At 47.5% G+C, this 16,307-nt stretch overlaps 1 protein-coding gene across 1 annotated transcript in view; it reads left to right on the forward strand.

Moving 5' to 3' along the window:
* The window catches only part of aldh1l1 (aldehyde dehydrogenase 1 family, member L1), a 101,953-nt gene that overhangs the window by 57,120 nt on the left and 28,526 nt on the right, over window positions 1–16,307 (forward strand). The window contains exons 12-15 of the mRNA XM_060835297.1: window positions 716–843; window positions 11,561–11,711; window positions 12,242–12,312; window positions 14,571–14,676. Coding sequence (XP_060691280.1) covers window positions 716–843; window positions 11,561–11,711; window positions 12,242–12,312; window positions 14,571–14,676 — 456 coding nt within the window. The remainder of the gene's footprint in view (window positions 1–715; window positions 844–11,560; window positions 11,712–12,241; window positions 12,313–14,570; window positions 14,677–16,307) is intronic.

The following is a 16,307-nucleotide window of genomic DNA, read 5'->3' on the forward strand; positions in this document are numbered from 1 at the left end:
GAGTTCTGAATGTTTGGTTCACATCTCCTCCCAGTTCTGCCTTTAGCCGAGAGAATTTCCAATATCTCATTCTCTCCACCACCTCAAAACCGTCTCAACACCGTCTCAACACCGCCTCAACACAACCTCAACACCGCCTCAACACAACCTCAACACTGCCTCAACACTATCTCAACACAGCCTCAACACAGTTTAGGAAACCTGGTTAGCATGGACGAGTTGGGCTGAAGGGCCTGTGTCTGTGGTGTATGCCTCTGTGATATCTATCTCATACTAGCTATTTCAGTCCCTTTCTCTCTGCTACATTCCCAAACTCACTTCCTGTCCCTCCACTCTAACTCTGCTGTATGTTGAGTTTTCTCCCTCATTCTTTGGTTCCCATCTTTACTCTCTCTTTCTCCCAGTGCCATGCTGTCTCTCTCTCGCTCTCTCTCTCCCCCACTCTCTCTCTACCTTCGTCGTTCTGTCTCTCTCTCTCCCTGTGCTGTGCTGTCTCTCTCTCTCTCTCTCTCTCTCTCCCTGTGCCATGCTGTCTCTCTCTCTCTCTCTCTCTCTCTCTCTGTGCTGTGCTGTCTCTCTCTCTCTCTCCCCCTCTCTCCTGTGCCGTGCTGTCTCTCTCCCTCTCTCTCCCTCCCTGTTCCGTACTGTCTCTCTCTGTCTCTCTCTCTCTCTCTCCCACTCGCTCAGTCCCTCTCTCACTGTCTCTAACCCCCAGGTTATCTGCAGAGTGTCGCTCGCTCAGGTAGCCGATGTTGACAAGGCAGTAGCAGCAGCGAAAGAGGCCTTTGAGACTGGGGAATGGGGGAGAATGAACCCCAGAGACCGCGGGAGACTCATCTACAGGTAAGTACTGAAAGTGCGTTCACAGACACCTCAGAGAGAAACAGAACCAACAGGTCACCACAAAGAATAGGAACCACGTAAAAGAGCAAATCAGAACGAGAAGCTGACAGCAGACTGTCGTTTCTATTGGAGACCGTACATTCGAGATTGGGGGGGTTCGGAAATATAATGGAAATAGTTTTAAGAATTAACTAATCAATATTTTAATTGCTGCCTTGGAGAAAGAGGGCAAGATGAGAGAGTGGTGTTAGCTCTCTATTGGATACTAGTATCAGAATCAAACAGCCCCAGGGACAGGGACAGCACAGGGTTAGATACAGAGTAAAGCTTCCTCTACACTGTCCCCCATCAAACACTCCCAGGACATGGACAGCACGGGGTTAGATACAGAGTAAAGCTCCCTCTACACTGTCCCCCCATCAAACACTCCCAGGAGAGGGACAGCACTAGGTTAGATGCAGAGTAAAGCTCTCTCTCTCCACTGTCCCCATCAAACAGTCCCAGGACAAGGACAGCATGGGATTAGATACAAAGTAAAGCTCTCTCTACACTGTCCCCCATCAAACACTCTCAGGGACAGGGACAGCACGGGGTTAGACACAGAGTAAAGCTCTCTCTATACTGTCCCCCATTAAACACTCCCAGGATGGGGACAGCATGGGGTTTGATGCCTTGCATTTACTTCATTAACTTAGTAATTGATCTTCAGACACTGCTGGAAGGACAATGTTAAACTCTGAGCCTCAGTACTACATACCATCACAGCTCAGGAGATAGCAGGAAGATCTCGAGGAAGGAGGAAGTGATGGGGAAATTCAGAAAGGGCATTTGAGAGCTTGAAACGAATGGCAGCTGATTGTAGGACTGCACATGGGTGTGTACATAGGTGTGTACATGGGTGTGTACATGGGTGTGCACATGGGTGTGCACATGGGGCTGCATGTGAGGCTGCTCGTGGGTGTGTACATGGGGCTGTACATGGGGCTGCACATGAGGCTGAACATGGATGTGCACATGAGTGTGTACATGGGTGTGCACATAGATGTGTACATGGGGCTGAACATGGGTGTGCACATGGGTGTGTACATGGGGCAGCACATGGGGGCTGAACATGTGTGTGCACATGGGTGTGTACATAGGGCTGCTCATGGGGCTGAATATGGGACTGCAAATGAGTGTGCACATGGGGTTGTACATGGGTGTGCACATGGGGCTGAACAAGGGTGTGCACACGGTGCAGCACATGGGGATGTGCGTGGGTGTGTACATGGGGCTGAACATGGGTGTGCACATGGGGCTGCACATCGGGCTGAACATGGGTGTGCACATGGGTGTGTACATGGGGCGTATGCATGGGGCTGAACATGGGTGTGCACATCAGGCTGAACATGGGTGTGCACATGGGTGTGCACATGGGGCTGCACATGGCGCTGTGAATGGGTGTGTACTTTGGGCCGAACATGGGTGTGCACATGGGGCTGAACTTGGGTGTACACATGGGTGTGTACATGGGGCTGAACATGGGGCTGAACATGGGTGTGTACATGGGTGTGCACATGGGGCTGCACATGGGACTGTGCATGGGTGTGTACATGGGGCTGTGCATGGGTTTGTGCATGGGTCTGGACATGGGTGTACACATGGGTCTGAACATGGGTGTACACATGGGGCTGAACATGGGTGTGCACATGGGTGTATACATAGGGCTGCACATGGGGCTGAACATGGGGCTGTGCATGGGTGTGTGCATGGGAACATGGGTGTGCACATGGGCTAAACATGGGTGTGAACATGGGTGTTCACATGGGGCTGAACATGGGACTGCGCATGGAGCTGAACATGGGTGTGTACATGAGGCTGAACATGGGTGTGCACATGGGTGTGCACATGGGTGTGTACATGGGGCTGGACATGGGGCTGTGCATGGGTGTGTACATGGGGCTGAACATGGGTGTGTACATGGGGCTGAACATGGGGCTGTGCATGTGTGTGTACATGGGGCTGAACATGGGTGTGCACATGGGGCTGAACATGGGTGGGCACATGGGGCTGAACATGGGTGGGCACATGAATGTGTACATGGGTGTGCACACGGGGCAGCAAATGGGACTGCACATGGCGCTGTGAATGGATGTGTACATTGGGCTGAACATGGGTGTGCACATGGGGCTGAACGTGGGTGTGCACATGGGTGTGCATATGGGTGTTTACATGGGGCTGAACATGGGTGTACACATGGGTGTGTACATGGGTCTGCACATGGGGCTGAACATGGGTGTTTACATGGGGCTGAACATGGGTGTACACATGGGTGTGTACATGGGTCTGCACATGGGGCTGAACATGGGTGTGTACATGGGGCTGAACATGGGTGTCTACATGGGTGTGTACATGGGTCTGCACATGGGTGTGCACATGGGTGTGTACATGGGTCTGCACACGGGGCTGAACATGGGTGTGTATATGCGTGTGCACATAGGGCTGTGCATGGGTGTGTACATGGGGCTGTGCATGGATTTGTGCATGGGTCTGAACATGGATGTACACATGGGGCTGAACATGGGTGTGCACATGGGGCTGAACATGGGTGTGCACATGGGTGTATACATAGGGCTGCACCTGGGGCTGAACATGGGGCTGTACATGGGTGTGTACATGGGGCAGAACATGGGTGTGCACATGGGTGTGCACATGGGGCTGCACATGGCGCTGTGAATGGGTGTGTACTTTGGGCCGAACATGGGTGTGCACATGGGGCTGAACTTGGGTGTACACATGGGTGTGTACATGGGGCTGAACATGGGGCTGAACATGGGTGTGTACATGGGTGTGCACATGGGGCTGCACATGGGACTGTGCATGGGTGTGTACATGGGGCTGTGCATGGGTTTGTGCATGGGTCTGGACATGGGTGTACACATGGGTCTGAACATGGGTGTACACATGGGGCTGAACATGGGTGTGCACATGGGTGTATACATAGGGCTGCACATGGGGCTGAACATGGGGCTGTGCATGGGGCTGAGCATGGGTGCGCACATGGGGCTAAACATGGGTGTGCACATGGGGCTGAACATGGGTGTACACATGGGGCTGAACATGGGACTGCGCATGGAGCTGAACATGGGTGTGTACATGGGTATGTACATGGGGCTGTGCATGGGTGTGCGCATGGGGCTGCACATGGGGCTGTGCATGGGTGTGTACATGGGGCTGAACATGGGTGTGCACATGGGGCTGAACATGGGTGTGTACATGGGGCTGTACATGGGGCTGAACATGGGTGTGAACATGGGGCTGTACATGGGTGTGTACATGGGGCTGTACATGGGTGTTAGAAACAACGCTCACTCACTTCAATAATTTCAGTCTGAGACAAGATCTGAATCAGTAGTGTCATTTATTTCACACTTGCAAGTGGGTGTGACGTCCACAAGGCAGGGACAACACACACTGAATTCAACAAATACTCGATATTTATATAATTTGGTTCCTACATATTTTTTTCTTATTTCATTGTTTCCCCCGCTGTTTACATCCTCCCCTTCCCTAAGACCGGTACCCATTACTCCTGTTTATCTTGTGTCTTATCCGGTCTTGTCTGTGAAATAAATGCTCATTCCTGTTCTCAAGGCCATTTGCCCTCATCCTGCTGTGGGCACATCCTTGCCTTACCATTATCTACTCCCTCCATCTGTGCCGCCCCTCTCAGCATCTTATCACTAAGCCCTTTTAATTGGGGTTTGTTCCTGTGTTTCTGTAAAAGTGGGAAACAGATGTTTATACCTACTGTTTGTACAGGCATATCTAGTTTAACTGCCTCTCCTCACAGCATTTTATCTAGTGTCTGTAATATCTACCATTGTTTCGCAGTCCCGTTTCTTTCTTGCATACATTTTTAGCTAATACAAAAAAACAATTATGCATTTCCTCCACATAGTTCCCATTCTTGTTGACTCAGCTCCTGGCTGAAACAATTACACACTGATGTGAGGTCATTTACCTTGCATAATCAATTATAATTGCAGAATTGCAGAAGTAACACTAATTTACCTATATCCCACAATTTCCCCTTTTTCTTTAATTACCATTTGTTATCTTCTGCATTTTTCTTTTAAGCATCGCCCCCGAAATTCGCAAGCATCATTCCGGAGATTTCATCCATCTTGGTCTCACTCATCTCCTCATTATTTAGTTGATAAAGTTCTTCTGCCTGATTCCCTTTTAGGGGCATCTGTTTCATCAAGGCTGTCTCAATCAGTCTTTGGGTGAGCCCTCGTATACAGGGTATGATACAACAGCCAATGGCCACCAATATCCCGACTACTACTATCAGGGAAGTAAGGATGGAAACCACCACCCCCTTCCACCTTCCAAACCAGGATTCAAGCCATCCCGTGAGAGATGTGTCTACTCCTGAATTCTCAGCCAGTTCCTCTGCTAAGGTAGTCAATCCCCTTAAAGCCCGAGTAATTGAACCATCAGGTGCAGTGTTATTAGGAATAAAGGTATAACAGCTTCCTCCTAACATCACACACACACACACACACACCCATTTTCTGCTAAAATCATACCAAGGGCCATTCTGTTTTCCCATGCCATCCTACTTGTCGCATCAAGCTGTTCTGATATTCCTTTAACTGCATCTCTTGTATAATTTATATATCGCTGTTGATTATAGAAAATGTAATTTATCCAATCTATATTTTTATTAATTGTTACCCACCAGAAGAGAGCTGACTCAAAGCCTGCTGCAATCTGGTTGTGAACCTTGAATTCATCAGGTACCCCCCCCAGGGACTCCTACCGAATCGAGATAAATCCTGTCATCGAAAGAAGTGTCTAACAGTGATCTCTTATCCCTTCCCTTTTTCCCTACTATCTTTTCCTTCTCAAATGCCAGGGTAAATGGAATTGTCAATTGTACAATTGCACATATTCCTCTCCAATCTGGAGGTAGAGTGGGTCTCTATATTTTGCCTCCACAGTACCACCACAGATCCGCTCGGGGAACCTTTAGTGCTGAGTAGTTCCCTCCTTTCTCCGTTTTGGTAACATTTTTAATCTCTGTACATAATCTCAGCTCCCCCAAATCTCTAGACCGACTTGTACCTCGTCTACACACACACAACATGTGATTTCCAACTGCGGCGGAAAATGCAGGGGGATCTTGTACATCTTTCTTCTCCAAGGGAGGGACCATCAGAGATAGGGAGGTACAATTCCTATCATTCCATGCAGTCTCATCCTGATACAGGGCTATCATACATTTCATGCCCTGCCTGTCTCGCTTCCACCCGAGTGGAAAGGGAACCACCTGGGCCACTGGCCTACCGGAGGCACATGCATAGCAATTGCTTTTGTTCAGACTTTTTACAGTATACTTTACCCATTCAACCCAGGCATTTGCATCCCTGTACCCAGTTTCTATTTTGATAGTCTGTTTCAAGTCCTTTACCTCTATAATTTTTACTACTTTAGGATCAGCGGGAGGGGTGAAAGGTTGTATCTCATTATCCAGTAATTCTGCCCGTTTTCCCTGTCCTACACTAATTCGAAAACAACAGCCCACGAAATCGTTCCCTTTTGCTTTCATTTCTATCCCAAATATTTCATTTAATTGTATCTCAAAGTATCCCCCACCTCCAGAATTGCTTCGTGCCATGTGGTTTTCTTTATCGTTAGGTATATTGGGTTACACTTTTTATCGGGACAATCGCGAGCTGGTCGGAAGGGGGTCTGGTGTACTGTGATGAGACCATTATACCAAGTACCATCCCCAAGGCCATCCCCATAGGACCTAAGATGTATCTCTGAGCTGCGGTACTGTCTCTGAATATCTACTTCCCCACAATTTACTAAGCTGCATGCATCAGCGTCTATTACTTGTAGATTATCAGACTCAGGAACCGTTAATAATACATATGAAAATGATATTTGACAAAATCCCAATACTAAGAGAGTAACTCTAAGCATTCCCAGTACTCTAAACATCATACTGAAGCACAAAAAGACTCAATATACAATCCTACAGAAATAATCCCGTGCTCGCATCGCCACTGTATAATCAGTTACTCAAAGTCTCTTTAGTCTGAGTTGCCATGGTTCTTGTGTTGATTCGGCTGTCCAGACTTTTTCCTCAACTGGAGAGTCCACTGGCCCTTTGATCCGAGTGTAGTGGGACCAGCCTTTCTCCTCCGTCCTTATTGCCGTTTCGGTCAAAAGAGCCTGGTACGGCCCTTCCCAGTCCGGCTGCAATTTAGTCTCTGTCCATGATTTTACTAAGACCCAATCTCCCGGCCGGATGGAATGAACGGTGACTTCAAGGGGTGGGGTCTGTGCCAATAAACCCTGTTTCCTGAGGAAAGACAAAGAGGAGGACAAGCCCAGTATATACTTCTTTAAGAACAAATCTTTAGTTTCGGGAATTGGCAATTCTCCATTCGTTCCCAGATAAGGTCATCCAAAAAAGATTTCATAGGGGGATAGTCCCAAATCTTTCCTCAGCCAAGGGACAAGCCCAAAAGGTATCCTTTAAATCTATCACACTAAACCATTTGTGGTCATGAGGGATCTTACTTAATCTCTAATCAGTCCCTCAATTACTGGCTGCAGTCCTCGCTTACCTTCTATGGAAATGGGATATTGTCGCTCACAATGTTCCCTTTCCTTTTTAAATGTATTTCAAGGGTTCCTGGTGGGTCCCTGAAGGCAGGAACCCCTGACACCCCTATTCATTATCAAAATTCATAAGCGGAATTGCCCTTTCTTCCCTTTGTAGATCAGGACACTCCCGCCTGAAATGCCCTATCTTTCCACAATAATAGCATCCTGCCTGTGGAGACCTCCATCTCTGCCCCTGTCGCTCAAACCCTCTGTCAAATGCTCCCCCTTGTCTCTCCCTCTCCCCTTCCCTCTCTGCCCTACATGCTGTCACCTGCTGCTCCGGTTGCTCAATATTGGTTCCATTCTTTTCTTAATTACCTCATCAACCGCAGCTACCATCATTTCCACCCTCTGTTTCTGTCTCTCGTCCTCTCTCTTTACAAACACTTTCTGTGCCTCTCTTAATAATTCATCTAATGGTTTTTCGCTCCACCCTTCTATCTTCTGGATCTTTCTCTGTATGTCTGGCCATGCCTTTTTTCAAAAGACCCTGTGCCACTGGGTCCTCAGGGTTCATTCCAGAATATTTCTGCATTGAGTCTCTTAATCTCTGCGAGAAAGCTGAGGGAGTCTCATCTTTCTCCTGACTAACTTCAAAGGCTTTAGTCAGATTCTGCGACTTCGGAACTGCCTCTCTTATTCCTTTTAGAATCAGGTCTTTCAATTCCCTCATTTCTCCTCTCTACTCCGGGTTTTGATTTTCCCACTGGGTGTCTCTGAGGGGAAACTTCATCTCTCCCTGTCCAGCATCCCCATCTCCAATTGGGTGCTCCCTGTCCCATATTTTAATGGCTGCTCCCCGTATAAGTCCCCTTTCCTCCCCAGTAAATAGTATATTCAAAATAGACATTAACTCAGCCCACGTATACAGACTGGGCCCCAAAAATTGATCAATTTGTTCAGACAATCCTACCGGATCCTCAACCAGGACCTTCATTTCCTTTTTAAATGTTCTGACCTCCCCACTGGTGAGGGGGGCACTCACAAACCCAATCTCTTTGTCCCCTATTGGTACCTCCCGAAGGGGATAAGTCATTACGTTCTTCCCCTTTTTCTTTCTTAAAGAAATATTGCAATATTTCTAGCTCCCCATAATTTCAAACACCAATTCATCAATTCATACTTGACTAACTTTAAAGCCTGTTCCTAACTTGTAAATATATTTATATATTTACGTTCATTTATTTAGTATTTAATATTTAAAATGTAAAATGCATACAGTTCCCAATTTTGAAATCCACTGTAATCACCCAGTTTTAGTCTCTTAATTTAAATCCAAAATTAGTTTTCTTAAGTAGTCCTGACCAATCACTGCTCAATTACAATACTATAGGTCATGAAATAATCAGAGCTGCCTTAAAAGAATTTGTCTATTCAAGTTAAAAAAAAACTTTGAATGCATGAACAATGGCTGAATCCAAGGTCACAGATATTAACCATAGGAGTTTGTTTTTACTATAATCTAATGTTGAACTGAAACTTCAACTGTCCTCCATAAATCACTTTTATGTAAAGATAAAAGAGATTAGTTAGAAACCGATAGTAAGGAAGTTATGACCTGTAAAAACAACAGGAGTTATCATCATTTTTTTTCATAATCTCTATAGAATCCTTAACCTTAAAAGAAATCATGCCAAGTTTCCATAATAAAAATCAGATTCAAAACAGTCCTGGAACTCAAGCTCCAGGGAATAAAACACAAACATTCAATCACCAACAAACAAATGTGCATTCAAACCAAATCACAAAGGGTTAACCTTTCTACCAGCTGTACAGCTCTTTTCATTCTCTCTCTCTCTCACACATTGACATATAAATTCAGATATTTACAAACCCAGTCTTCGTCCGACCTGTACTTTGGCCAGAAGACGGCGGGACGAAGAATGGATTCCTTAGTCCATACAAAGCAACAATATTTAATCATCTTCTTCCCTTGTACAAGTATTATTTTTCCAATTCCATAACATCCTGCCCAAAGGACTTTCTGGAGGTATGTTGTAAGGGACCCCGCCTGCATTTCCATTGTCTTTGTCTTCTTTTGTTTTCCCGGAGACTTTTTCCTTACCCACAGCACAACCCATATTGAGTTCCTTTGTTAGTCCCTTATTAGCTACTAAAACTCAATCCTGGCCACCAAGGCAATACTTAAAAGTCAATTTTCTTACCTTGGTCTGTGCACAGAGTTGCCTGGCCCCTTTTTGCCGTATTTTCTATCGACCTCTGTTCACTGTCTGATTCAGATGTCTCTCTTGTCGGATTCGTACCAGCCGCCCAAGGGAGTGGACCAAACCGGGACACGAGACCGCAACTCAATGGGGAACGGGACGCGTCTTCCCAGTGTCCGGGGTCAGCCACTCTGCCAGCGATGGAAGAACATCCCGGACGAGCCCCCAATTGTGAGAAACAAAGCTCACTCACTTCAATAATTTCAGTCCGAGACAAGATCTGAATCAGTAGTGTCATTTATTTCACACTTGCAAGTGGGTGTGATGTCCACAAGGTAGGGACAACACATACTGAATTCAACAAATACTCGATATTTATATAATTTGGTTCCTACATTTTTTTAAAATTTCATTGTTCCCCCTGTTTACATCCTCCACTTCCCTAAGCCCGGTACCCGTTACTCCTGTTTCTCTCTTGCCTTATCCAGCCTTGTCTGTGACAAAATGCTTATTCCTGGCCTCACAAGGCCGTTTGACCTCATCCCATCCTTGCCTTACCATTATCTACTCCCTCCATCTGTGCTGCCCCTCACAGCATCTTATCACTAAGCCCTTTTATTGGGGTTTGTTCCTGTGTTTCTGTCAAAGTGGAAAACAGATGTTTATACCGACTGTTTATACAGGCATATCTAGTTTATCTGCCTGTCTTCACAGCACCTTATCTAGTCGCCTGTATTTCTACCGTTGTCTTACAGTCCCGTTTCTTTCTTGCATACATTTTTAGCTAATACAAAAAAAAAACAATTATGCATTTCCTCCACATAGTTCCCATCCTTGTTGACTCAGCTCCTGGCTGAACAATTACACACTGGTGTGAGTTCATTTACCTTGCATAATCAATTAGAATTGCAGAATTGCAGAAGTAACATTAATTTACCTATATCCCACAATGGGTGTGTGTACATGGGGCCAAACATGGGTGTGTACATGGGGCTGTGCATGGGTGCGCACATGGGGCTGAACATGGGTGTGTACGTGGGACTGAACATGGGGCTGAACATGGGTGTGTACGTGGGACTGAACATGGGGCTGAACATGGGTGTGCACATGGGACTGCACATGGGTGTGCACATGGTACTGAACATGGGTGTGCACATGGGTGTGCACATGGGACTGAACATGGGACTGCACATGGGGCTGAACATGGGACTGCACATGGGGCTGAACATGGGTGTGCACATGGGGCTGAACATGGGGCTGAACATGGGTGTGTACATGGGGCTGAACATGGGTGTGTACATGGAACTGAACATGGGACTGCACATGGGGCTGAACATGGGTGTGGACATGGCTGCGCGCATGGATGATCTTGTTGCCTGTCTGTAGAGTGGCAGGAGGAAGGATATTGTGGGTGTTCAGTGGCTGGGGAAGGATATTGTGGGTGTTCAGTGGCTGGGGGAAGGATATTGTGGGTGTTCAGTGGCTGGGGAAGGATATTGTGGTGTTCAGTGGCAGGAGGAAGGATATTGTGGGTGTTCAGTGGCTGGGGAAGGATATTGTGGGTGTTCAGTGGCTGGGGAAGGAAATTGTGGGTGTTCAGTGGCTGGGGAAGGATATTGTGGGTGTTCAGTGGCTGGGGAAGGATATTGTGGGTGTTCAGTGGCTGGGGAAGGATATTGTGGGTGTTCAGTCACAAATGGGAGAGCAGTTGTCTCACAGGAAGTGATGGAGCAGGGACAAAGCTGGGGACAGACCAAACTGTATCAAAGCCCCATTGATTAACTTTGACCCCGTTATTTAAAGTAGTTCGGCTAAGCTTGCACTCACTGACGCTACCTGAATGGATATTTTGATCATCTGTTCCTGGGGATTGGTGTTCCCTGTAGACTCGCTGACTTAATGGAGCAACACCAGGAGGAATTGGCAACAATTGAAGCTATTGACTCAGGTGCCGTGTACACTCTGGCACTGAAGACCCACGTGGGAATGTCCATCCAAACGTTCCGCTACTTCGCCGGATGGTGCGACAAGATTCAGGTTGGAGTTTATCCTAACCATAATTCCCGAACGAGAATCCACAGACCCTTCCATGATTCACCACACACTATATTCACCTTCACACACTCTGTACACCTGCTCACACCTAGGTACCTGCTCACACCTGGGTACCTGCACACACCTGGGTACCTGCACACTCTGTGCACCTGCTCACACCTAGGTACCTGCTCACACCTGGGTACCTGCTCACACCTGGGTACCTGCTCACACCTGGGTACCTGCACACACCTGGGTACCTGCTCACACCCTCACACCTGGGTACCTGCACACTCTGTGCACCTGCTCACACCTGGGTACCTGCTCACACCTTCACACCTGGGTACCTGCACATGGCTGTATACCTGCACACGCAAATATATATGCACATGCCCTGTATACCTGCACATACCTATATACCTGCACCCATCTGAACAGTTGTACAGAGCTGTGCGCACAGTTGCCTGAATGAGTCTGTGAGAGAACCAGTTTATTTTATCACTAACGATGTCCATCTCTCTCTCCCTATCTAGGGCAGCACCATCCCCATTAACCAAGCTCGACCCAATCACAACCTAACCTTCACTAAGCGGGAGCCAGTTGGGTAAGAGTATTGGCTGTTTTTTTTTGTCTTGGGTAAGAGTATTGGCTGTTTTCCCCCAGAGCAGCTGGGACTTGAACCCAGACCCTCTGTTTTAGAGGCAGGGACATGACCACTGGAGTCACATGAGCCCCAGGGTACATGAAGAGGACCTGAACAAAAATCTTCGGGTAAAAAATGAGATCTGTAGATGCTGGAGATCAGAGCTGAAAATGTGTTGCTGGTTAAAGCACAGCAGGTTAGGCAGCATCCAAGGAATAGGAAAGGGCTTATGCCCGAAACGTCGAGTTTCCTGTTCCTTGGATGCTGCCTAACCTGCTGTGCATTAACCAGCAACACGTTTTCAGACCTGAACAAAAAGCCAAGCAGTACCAAACCTCAGTCATTGTGAATGAGCAAGTGACACATTGCAAGACCTCACTTTCCAGAAAGCAGCTCTCGTTTTCACCTGCAACAGTTCACAAGGTTTTGGTTTCAAATAACAGTTCTCTAACTGGGAACAGTATTCAAATAAATACAGTAAGGCTTTGAAACCAAGAAAATGACCCGACAATACTGGACTGGTTCAACATTGGTGTTGGAGAAAGCAAGGCTGTATTTATTAACAGTCAGAAAAGGGAAAGACTTTCATTTAGCAAGTAACATCATGACAGACCCAAACAATGGAGTTGTGTTGAAGTGGAGTCATACACAGGAAAGAAAACAGCCCATCCTGTCACAGCCAGAACACACAGAGAGAGCTGACTGTGTGACAACAGGCAGAATATTATTCTCCTACTATTGGTCCAAGGATGACTATTGGTAAAGACACAAGCAAAAACTCAATCACATTTCCACACAGTAGTGGCAAGGTTCTCAACAAACAGTCAAAATGTGACCCCAGTTTCATGTCTCATCTGAATGTCCCCGACAGTGCAGCACTCCCTCAGCACTGACCCTCCGACAGTGCAGCACTCCCTCAGCACCGACCCTCCGACAGTGCGGCACTCCCTCAGCACCGACCCTCCGACAGTGCGGCACTCCCTCAGCACTGACCCTCCGACAGTGCAGCACTCCCTCAGCACCGACCCTCCGACAGTGCAGCACTCCCTCAGCACCGACCCTCCGACAGTGCAGCATTCCCTCAGCACTGACCCTCTGACAGTGCGGCACTCCCTCAACCCTGACCCTCCAATAGTTGCAGCACTCCCTCAGCACTGACCCTCCGACAGTGCGGCACTCTCTCAGCACTGACCCTCCAACAGTGTGGCACTCTCTTTGTACTACACTGGTAAGAACTGTAAGAAATAGGAACAGGAGTGGGCCATTCAGCCCTTTGAGCCTACTCCACCATTCAATAGGATCCTGGCTGATCCGACATCCCTTACGTCCACTTCCCTGCCCATTTTCTCTTAATTCCACAACTGATCAAGAATCTCTCTCTCTCTCTCTTTCTCTCTCTCTCTCTCAGCCTTAAATATCCACACGGACCCTGCCCCCACAGCTCTCTCTGTGGTAAGGAGTTCCAAAGACTCTCAATCCTCTGAGAGAAGAAATTCCTCCCCATCTCAGTCTGAAACTGGTGCCCCCTTTACTCTGAGACTGCGCCCCCATCATCCCAGACCCCCCCATGAGGGGAACCATCCTCGCAGCATTGACCCTGTCAAGCCCCTTAAGAATCTTCAATGTTTCAATGAAACACCTCTCATTCTTGTAAACTCCAGGGAGTAGAGCCCCAACCCGTTTAACCTTTGCTCATCGGACAATCCAGGGATCTTCTCTGAACTGCCCTCAATTAAATAATATCTGTCCTTAAGTAATGGGACCAAAACTGGTCACAGTTCTACAGATGTGATTTCACCAGCCCCTCCCTGTGTCTGGAAAGGCCTTTGATATGGGCGGCACAATGGCTCAGTGAGTAGCACTGCTACCTCACAGCACCAGGGTCCCAGGTTCGATTCCAGTGACTGTCTGTGTGGAGTTTGCACATTCTCCCTGTGTCTGTGTGGGTTTCCTCTGGGTGCTCCGGTTTCCGCTCGCAGTCACAAAGATGTGCAGGTTAGGTGAATTGGCCATAGTGTTAGGTGCATTAGTCAGAGGGAAATGGGTCTGGGTGGGTTACTCTTCAGCGGGTCAGTGTGGGCTGGTTGGGCTGTAGGAAATCTAATCATATGCCAACTGTTCACGAATGTTCCAAGGTGTGGGCAGTGCAGCCTGAGCTGCCGTGTCTGTGGGCCGCTGTCACAATAACTGGCTGTGCTCCTCTTTCTCTGTTGAGACAGTGTGTGTGGAATTGTGATCCCCTGGAATTATCCGCTGATGATGTTGGCCTGGAAGACTGCAGCCTGCCTAGCTGCTGGGAACACTGTGGTCCTTAAACCAGCTCAGGTAGGTTGACCGCTCTAGACCCTGACCAAGTACTGGAGTGAATTCCTGTTTTAATGTCAGAGTAGTGAAGCCGAAATCAGAGAACACTGGGGTGGTGTAAAGGGGCTGGAATGAACAGAGTGATAATTCCCTCAAACTCTGAGCCACACAGATTCCAGACGGACACAGTTAAAAATCACACAACACGAGCTTATAGTCCAACAGGTTTATTTGGAAGCACTGGCTTTCGGAGCGCCACGCCTCCATCAGGTGATTGAAGGAGCAGCACTCTGAAAGCTAGTGCTTCCAATTAAACCTAAGCCAGGGAACTATAGACCGGTGAGCCTGGTGTCGGTGTTGGGCAAATTGTTGGAGGGAATGCTGAGGGACAGGAGGTACATGTATTTGGAAAGGCAAGGACTGATGAGGGATAGTCAACATGGCTTTGTGCATGGGAAATCATGTCTCATGAATGTGATTGAGGTTTTTGAGGAAGTAACAAAGAGGATTGATGAGGGCAGAGTGGTAGATGGGATCCACATGGACTTCAGTAAGGCGTTCGACAAGGTTCCCCATGGGAGACTGATTAGCAAGGTTAGATCTCACGGAATACAGGGAGAACTAGCCATTTGGATACAGAACTGGCTCAAAGGTAGAAGACAGAGGGTGGTGGTGGAGGGTTGTTTTTCAGACTGGAGGCCTGTGACCAGTGGAGTGCCACAAGGATTAGTGCTGGGTCCTCTACTTTTTGTCATTTATGTAAACGATTTGGATGTGAGCATAAGAGGTATCGTTAGTAAGTTTGCAGATGACACCAAAATTGGAGGTGTAGTGGACAGTGAAGAGGGTTACCTCAGATTACAATGGGATCATGATCAGATGGGCCAATGGGCTGAGAAGTGGCAGATGGAGTTTAATTCTGATAAATGTGAGGTACTGCATTTTGGGAAAGCAAATCTTAGCAGGACTTATACACTCAATGGTAAGGTCCTAGGGAGTGTTGCTGAACAAAGAGACCTTGGAATGCAGGTTCATAGCTCATTGAAAGTGGAGTCGCAGGTAGATAGGATAGTGAAGAAGGCATTTGGTATGCTTTCCTTTATTGGTCGGAGTATTGAGTACAGGAGTTGGGAGGTCATGTTGCAGCTGTACAGGACATTGGTTAGGCCACTGTTGGAATATTGTGTACAATTCTGGTCTCCTTCCTATTAGAAAGATGTTGTGAAACTGAAAGGGTTCAGAACAGATTTACAAGGATGTTGCCAGGGTTGGAGGATTTGAGCTACAGGGAGATGCTGAACAGGCTGGGGCTGTTTTCCCTGGAGCGTCAGAGGCTGAGGGGTGACCTTATAGAGGTTTACAAAATTATGAGGGTCATGTATAGACAAACTATTATCCCTGGGGTGGGGGAGTCCTGAACTAGAGAGCATAGGTTTATGGTGAGAGGGAAAAGATATAAATGGGACCTAAGGGGCAACTTTTTCACACAGAGGGTGGTACGTGTATGGAATGTGGTGGAGGATGTGGTGGAGGCTGGTACAATTACAACATCTAAAAGGCATCTGGATGGGTATATGAATAGGAAGGGTTTGGAGGGATATGGGCCAGGTGCTGGCAGGTGGGACTAGACTGGGTTGGGATATCTGGTCGGC

The sequence above is a fragment of the Hemiscyllium ocellatum genome, chromosome 14, assembly GCF_020745735.1.
Source record: "Hemiscyllium ocellatum isolate sHemOce1 chromosome 14, sHemOce1.pat.X.cur, whole genome shotgun sequence".
In the NCBI taxonomy this organism is placed as follows: domain Eukaryota; kingdom Metazoa; phylum Chordata; class Chondrichthyes; order Orectolobiformes; family Hemiscylliidae; genus Hemiscyllium; species Hemiscyllium ocellatum.